The sequence below is a fragment of the Hipposideros armiger genome, unplaced genomic scaffold (assembly GCF_001890085.2).
Source record: "Hipposideros armiger isolate ML-2016 unplaced genomic scaffold, ASM189008v1 scaffold_6, whole genome shotgun sequence".
Classification (NCBI taxonomy): domain Eukaryota; kingdom Metazoa; phylum Chordata; class Mammalia; order Chiroptera; family Hipposideridae; genus Hipposideros; species Hipposideros armiger.
The window spans coordinates 8,796,710-8,805,009 of record NW_017731356.1 but is presented as its reverse complement, the minus strand read 5'-3'; the positions used below and the strand labels follow the sequence as shown (position 1 = coordinate 8,805,009).

General features: G+C 36.4%; 1 protein-coding gene across 1 annotated transcript in view; it reads right to left on the bottom strand.

Annotated features, from left to right (window-relative positions):
* The window catches only part of AXDND1 (axonemal dynein light chain domain containing 1), a gene marked incomplete at its 3' end in the record, with an annotated part of 46,461 nt that overhangs the window by 13,448 nt on the left and 24,713 nt on the right, over positions 1-8,300 (bottom strand). Inside the window, exons 11-12 of the mRNA XM_019647057.1 lie at positions 1,875-2,038; positions 552-627 (exon numbers count right to left, since the gene is read on the bottom strand). Coding sequence (XP_019502602.1) covers positions 552-627; positions 1,875-2,038 — 240 coding nt within the window. The remainder of the gene's footprint in view (positions 1-551; positions 628-1,874; positions 2,039-8,300) is intronic.

Here is an 8,300-nt window from a genome sequence, read left to right as displayed (position 1 = left end):
TATAGTGTGGGAGTGGAGTCAAGGGATTTGTAATAGATATGTATGATATTGGGGGGAAATGGGGCGGTGGATTGGGGGAGGGGGGTTGTCACTTTGAGGGGTAAAAAGTATAACTATTGCACTATGTTGTACAGCTGAAACTAATTCTAAAAAATGTGTATTTCATAATAAAAAATAATTTAATAAAAAAAAAGATGGTAATAATTTTAAAAGTCCAACTTGTCCTTAAGAAAAAAGCCAGGTACAGGAGAGGCACAAATGTTACTTATGTCTGACAATTAGAGGAGAGAATCCGAACAACCCTCCCTACCGTCACCCAAGTATCTTTTCCCAATTTTTTTTCCTGACAGTCTAACTTTATTTGACCCAAAAATCTAAAGTAGATCTGAAAATAAAATATTTAAGCATATTTTTAAAAGCCCTTGTAGTCTTGCTGTTTGTTTTCCTTGTCTTTCATAAAACTTAGTATGGCATTTTTAAAAGATGAGCTGTAACTCAGGTGAGAAGTGGCAAGTATTTTGATTTCCAAGTTGCTTATTAGAAAGTCTTACCTTTTGCCATTGCTGGAAGTCTGAAAGAACTGATGCGACCACTTTTCCTTTACTAGGGGATAAAATGTCTTTTCTACTAAAAGAATGGAAAAGAGCAAGAGCAGGGTATCAGAACAGGGTATATACAAAGAAAATCATGAATCCATACACTATATAGCAATCTTATGTTTCTCCTTAATGATGAATGCCTTCCAGGTTCAGCCCCTCTCCCATAGGCATGCAACTTTAAATTTACAAATATAAATTCATACTCTAATCAGGCCTGAGTAACCAAGTTACAGGGTCAGAGGCCATGACAGTATTAAAAGGGTGGTCTCTGGGTCTTCAGCATCCAAAATTAGATCATCGTAAGAATAATTCTATTGAATACAGCTGCCAAAACAATATATAAATATTAAAACAAAGGAAGCCTAATGAATAACTAAGTCTCAACATTTAGGTCAGAAGCCCCAACTTCTGGTAAGAAAGAGTTTCCTTTAATAACTCTGGAGTTTCAAGAAGAAAGAGCTTGATAAAGAAGTTCCTGAAGAAAAAGGGAGAAGAGAACCACAGCCACCTGTGCTCCCCTCCCAGCTAAGAGTCAATAACCAGTAGAAATGGGAATGGGCAGCAGCAACCAGCTTGGATACATACATAGAGTCTTAGAGACCTCAGCTTCCAGAACTTCCAAATCTACTAAATGGAAAACCCCCTACGGGATATGAAAAACTGAAACCATTCTTCTCAATTTGACATGGAAGTGGTACCTAAATGTGTTGAGTCCAGCCTGCATTCAAAGTCTAGATTCCCACTAACCTTGGCTGTGATCTAGTCATCGATCCTAGACTTAACTACTTTATAGGCAGCGTCTTCCATTGGCAGATTTCCGAAGTGTTACACAGTGTGACAGCCAATCAAAACCAGTCTCCTTAGAACTGCCATCCATTGATTCCACATCTCTGCACCTGCACTGTGCTACAGAAATTGCAGCTAGATCCAGATATTCAAGTTTGCCAATAGTAAAGACATACTTTTGGCTTGATTTTAAAAAAGAAAGAAAATCTTTTTTAAAAGAAGAAAGAGTTGGACTTTAAATGGAAGTAGCAGCAGATGGGTACAGGGATCAGGATGGGCTTACCAAGATGACTAGCACGAGAAGCTACAAGACCATTCAAGCTCCTAGCAGGACTGTGCCTTTCTAAGGGTTGCTGGTTACCTCACCAAAATCAATGTTAGATTAATTCAAGGTAAAAGAGAGAGGAAAAGAGAGAGAGAGAGGAAGGATTGGATTGAGTTATCAAACATGACATAGTAATCAGATAAACAAGATTCTTGGAGACTCACTGATTATTTCTGAAGAACTGCTGCCATTTGACAAGACCATCCTTAACAATTTGCAATTTCTCCCTTGTAGACTCTTCACTTTCTTCCACTTCCTGTTTAAATTTGTTCAGTAAGTCGCTCCATTTGTGTGTCAACTTCTGCAACAGTGCAAAGTCTGAATCGTCCTAAATAAAATGCACGGAATCAAACCACTTATTCGTTTATTCAGGTAACAAATACTTATTAGCATACACCGGGCCATTACTAATATCATAATGCTGGAGATATCCATAGAAGATGGATCAAAAATATTGAAAATATATTCCTCTTTCAAAATGTCATCAGGGACACTACTACACAGTCCCTTTGGTGGTGGATTTGCCATGGCACATAAAGTATTAGAGACAAGATTTTTTTTCCTTTGCAACATAAGCCCAGTTTCCCCATAGCATTTTCATGGGAGGCAGTGTGGTACATAGGAAAGAACAGAAATTTCAAAGACAAACATTACCAAATGTTAATCCTAGCCATTTATTGGCTGTGTAACCTTGGGGACTGCTATTTAACTTATGTGAGATTACTTTTTCTTATTTATAAAATAAAGGCCCTAATATATATCCCACAGGATTGTTATAAGAATTAAATGAAATGACTAGTCAAATCACTCTTAAATGGTTTGAGTCTAAAAACACTAAATGCCACTTTCCTTCTTTTCAACCTAGGGTGCCCACTGAGTTTTCCCATAAAATTGCATAGACTGTATCAATAATGCAAGTATTGGGTTGTAGAAAAGTCATCATGTATTTTGTCTGTTTTTCAAAGGTCATTTATTTATATAAAGAACAAAGATCAATCAATGATATAGTGCCCATTTTGTTTGATAACCTTTTGCCATCTTTCAGTGAGCTNTGAAATTAAGAATGCAGTGGATGTTTAACAGCAGATTACATATGTGAAGTACTGAAAGAAAATTGCTGCCAAATTAGAATTCTATACAACATAGATTTATCATTTATTGTTTAACAAAAAAAGAAAAAGAAAAACTAAGAGAAATCATTGGTAGACCCAAACTATAGGAAATGCTAAAGAGAGCTATTCAGGGAGAAAGAAAATTATGTCGGACAGACAAATGCAAACATAAGAGGGTAGTAATATAAGAATAAAAAGGTCCTACTTTCCAAATTCATAAAAGGGAAAGACTGATTATTCTTTGACCATAGATTCAAACCATGAACAAGCAATCACAAAAACAGTTTAAAACCCTTTCCAATCAATTAGGGACAGTTTTTCATGAGTACCCATGCCTCTGAAAATCAACCCATCCAAGTCATCTTCAAATCCCATATATTTTCTTTTGACTCTCCCTTAGGGCCCAATTTTGTTATTTAAGCTGAAGACACACTTCATTGCTGTTAAGTCATAATTTAGTTTTCTTTTCTACGTATAAACAGATCTAATTTTACACAAATGCATGAATGTCATTGGATATACACATTTATATTTCCTTTTTGGTCCCGTTTCCTCTCCAATCTTATCCTCCTTACCTCTTCCTGGCTCTAAGCCCAGCCTAACCTTTACCAAGTCATCCATGTAGAAACTTGGTGTACCCTTTCTCTATTTTTAATTCAAGTCTGTGAGGTCGTTTTGTATACACATAATACACATAGATGTATATGCATGTATGATGTGGATAATCATGGTTTCTTTAAAAATAACACAGATCATCTCAACATCACTAATTATTAGAGAACCGTACATCACAACCACAGTGGAATATCACCTCGCACCCATTAAGATGGCCACTATCAAAGACAGAAAATGGCAGGTGTTGGCAAGGAGGTGGAAAAATCAGACCCCTCATGCACAGCTGGTGGGTATATAAAATGATGCAGCCGCTTTGAAAACAATGTGACAGTCCTCAAAAATGTTATAGAGTTACCACAGGACCAGCAATTCTATTCCTGAGTATATACCTAAAAGAAATGAAAATATACGTCCACAGAGAAATATGTAAACAAATATTTATATCAGCATTACTCACAATAGCCAAAAAGTGGAAACTGCTCAAATGTCCATCAACATGTGAAATGATAAACAAAATGTGATACATACATACAATGGAATATTATTTGGCCATAAAAATGAATAAAGTACTGATATGTGCTAAAACATAGATGAACTTTTAAAACATTATGCTAAGTGAAAGAAGTCAGTCCCAAAAGATCACACATTATATGATTCCATTCATATGAAAGTCCAGAATAGGAAACTCTATAGAGATAGAAAATAGATTTAAGATTTGTTCAGGAACAGGGGGAAAAGAGGGTGATATCTAAAGGGTACAGGGTTTCTTTTGATGAAAATATTCTAAAATTGACTGTAGTGATGATTGCACACACCTGTGAGTACAAACGGTACACTCTAAATAGGTGAATTGTATTGTATATGAATCATCTCTCAATACAGTGATGCTCAATGGTTTATTTTGCTTGATTTCTAAAACTACATGCATGTGTTATTGTGATTTTAAATATTAATTGTATTGAAAATAATTACTATTAAAACCCTTTATGTGAAGCAATCTAGTTATCATTGTCTTTTCTTACCATTATCCCCAGTTATTCTTATTTCAAATTCTTTGTAGAGTCTTTGTATGCTTTTTACAATTTCCTCCATGTGTTGTCGCTCTGGTGGCATCTTCCCCTCCATACTTTTATGGCGACAAAATATCCCAAACCCAGTATCTGCCCAGTTTTCCTGTAAGTATTTAATAATCTTGAGAGAATCATATTTTGACACCAGAAAATCCCCAGTACACTTTTCTTTATCTTCATTTATTATCTAGATAGTGAAAGAAGAGTAAGGAAATTAGTATGTTATCCACTAATGATTTCCTCAAAGTTGACCCAGATCTTTATTTCCCAGTGACTCAATTATTTTGGAGTTACACATCCTATTATTATTTGTTCATATCATTTCTTCATATGACATACATTTTATTTTCAAAATTAAAGTGAATTTAAATTAATTAGATACCCTATAATATAATCCATAGTTTACTAGTATAAAAATAATTACATTAAATCCTATACAGGTAAAAAAATGAGTGATAGGCAATTAAGTCCCAGAGAGCTGAGCATGTTTAATTTTTATATGCGTTGGTTAGGATATAATACATCAGTTTTCATGATCCCCTCTAGACTGGGAAAGTTCCTAGAATGTAAGGGTTGTCTTTTATTCATGTTTTATTTGTCTGTCTAACCTCAAGTCCAAGTCCTATATATATCAATAAATATTTGTGGGAAAAATAAAGTACAACTTATATATAAAGTTTGCCATTATTTGTGACTCAGGTTATGAAAACAAATAGGAGTGACCACGACAGGGCAGCAATATAGCAGAGCAATGAAGGGTAGGGATTTTGGAATTGGAGAGAGCTGGACTCAAATGCCGACTCAGTCACTTACCGTTTATAGATAAGTTAGGCAAGTTACTTAACATTTCTAAGCTCAATTTTGGCATCTGTGAGACGGGAATTAGAAAACCTGCATCATGTGGCTGCCATGAAGCGTAAATAAGATAAGGTATGGAAAGCACCTTCAGCCTCACAGAATAAGTGCTTAATGAATGAGTTATTATTATTCCTACTAAATAAAGAAGCATGGTTGTTTTTTTTTTCAAGTTTATCTATGCAATGTCAAAATTGCCAGATAAACAATCAAAAAAGTCACAAAATAAACTATAGTGTGTATAGGACAACAAACATCTTCGATTCTGAGAATATTCTGCTCACATCATTCCAAAAGAAAAGGAAACAGTTTCCTGGGATCTGGGTGAGATTTCATCAGGTCACGAGTTTGATATTCACTTTGGAGGAATTTCAGTATCTTATATATTTTTCCTTTGTCAAACTACTATAACATGATAGTAATTTGATTAATGACACCGCTTTTCATAGCTTGAACACTTTTTAAGCAAAGTGTGGTATATACATACAATGGAATATTATTCAGCCTTGAAAAGAAAGGAAATTCTGATACATGCTACAGCATGGATGAGCCTTAAGGACATTATGCTGAAGGAAATAAGTCACAAAAAACAAATTCTAAATGATTCCACTTATACGAGGTTATAGAGTAGTCAGGTTTATGGAGACAGTACGTAGAATGGTGGTTGCCAGGGACTGGGGGAGCAGGAAATGGGGAGTTAGTATTTAATGGGTACAGAGTTTCAGTTGGGAACGATGAAAAGTTTTGGACATGGATGGTGGTGATGGCTGCACAATAGTGTGAATGTACTTAATGCCAATGAACTATATACTTAAATCATTTACCAAATGATTAAAATGGTAAATTTTATGTTATGTATATTTTACCACAAAAAAGATGGTAATAGGGAGACTTCCGGGTGTCAGGTGGTCACATGTCTTGCATCATGGATGGGGAAGAGGCTTGATCACTGCACTGTACACCTGAAGCTGATGTTGTATAATATTGTATGTCAACTATAATTGAANCACCACATTGAAAGCCTATGGAAATGGTCCTAAAAACAAACAGCAACTTAAGAAACGGCTATTCAAGACAATCTATGAAGGTTCAATAAGAAAAGCAAGAGGCTATGGAATCTGAGCCGACACTGCCCCTCTCTTCCCCTTTCCAGCTCAGTGAGGTGGAAACTCCACTCGAGGCTGCTGCAGTCAGGAACACCGGGCTCCCTCACCCTCCAGCTCCCAGTCAGATGGCTTTCTTCCCGGGAGGGACAGGACTTCCAAGTTGCTTATGTAACCCCAGCTACCTGTTGTTGAGGCTAGGTACTGGGGAAACCCAGCTGAGAAGTGGGGATTCTCTTCTTCTGCCCATCTGAGAGCTACGGGAACTTACGAGCCAGAATCCTTGTCTAAGCACTGAGGAACAGTACCAATAATGTTTAACAATACATCCAACTGAGACTCCATTTCCTTAATTTTTTCATTAAGTCCTTCCCATTCTTCAAGAATCATTTCAGGAAACTCCAAGATGCTTTTCAACTTGGAAGAACAGAAGTCAACAAAAGTAATCAAAATTGAAAGAATTTTAGAGGTACCTGGAAAAGTAAGAAAAGCATTAATTTTTAGAAGTCTCTGTAAGTCTATTATTTCAATAATAAATTATAAAATACTAATGCGCAGGGGCATGTCTTTTTTCATCTTTTTATTATCCTACAGCTCGCCTAGCAGAGAATCTTGTGAGAAGTAGTTCCTAAATAAATGTTTAGTGAATAAACACCGTGTAATTGTCATTTTCTTTGATGACTATTTCTTTGATGACAGCTTATTCTCTTGTTTCCTGTCTACTCAGCTAAGAACCTAATGCATTAAACCCAGAAACTATGAACTACAGTTTTCTGCAACAGGTATGAATTCATTGAGTCATTCCATTAAGAAGACTATGATGATAAACAGCTTCTTCATGATTATAGGATAGCTAATAACAGACATGAGAATATAGTTCTTGAGTCATTTTTTAAGTCGCTGTTCAGGTTTTCATGAAGTTTATAGTTTTAGTCTGAGCAAGGATCGAGTCTGGATCCTAACCTTTGAATGATTCATTGTGAGATCATGGCAAAATACCCTTTGTCTTATCTCATTTGGCAGATAACAAAAATGCTCCCATCTCAGAGATATATAAAGAGAAATAATTAAAAAGCAAACTTTTTCTTAGCCTTGATGAAAATATTTTCACTGCTTTCATCAGTAAACTTTGATCTCTTAGGAGTACTCAAAATTATCTGTTAATTTCACTATCATTCATCATTTCGACTCCTCATTATTTAAACCATGTACTCACTCATTTTTTTCTCTGCCCACTACATATGTTCTCATGGGTAAGTATTGCCATTTTATCTGTAACTATATTACAGCCGTTACAGGTAACTAAGGTTGTGTTTTCCCATCTAGAGTAGTTTCATGTTGAACAACAGTGCGAGTGGATGCATCAGGATGGCCCGGAATACTTCACTGGGAAGGGGTCTTAAGAAACATACGTCACAGTGACTGAAAGTACTTTGATCGACTTTTAAGGACTCTGGTGGTTTTAGGAGGGTGAATGTTCAATCTCTCTCACGGTAAACTGGGATATTTGGTCACCCTACTGGGAAAATAAAATTGAACTTCAAAATCTGCTAAGGAGTAGAGTCCCTGGAAAACGCACCAGGCTTTCATTTGGGAACTCTGAACCCCTGGACACCTTAGAAATAAGGGTGGAGCAAAAACAGACCAGGCCTCACAAAGCCTGAAGCCACACTTTATTTCAGCTCAGTCCCTTTTTGGATTAAAATGATCTGCTCCTGGGCCGGCCGAGTGGCTCGTTGGTTAAGAGTTGCCTTGGGAGCGCAAGCTCTGAGGAGAAGGGCCACCGGTTCGGATCCCATGTGGGCCAGTTACGCTGCGCCCTCTACGGCTAAGAT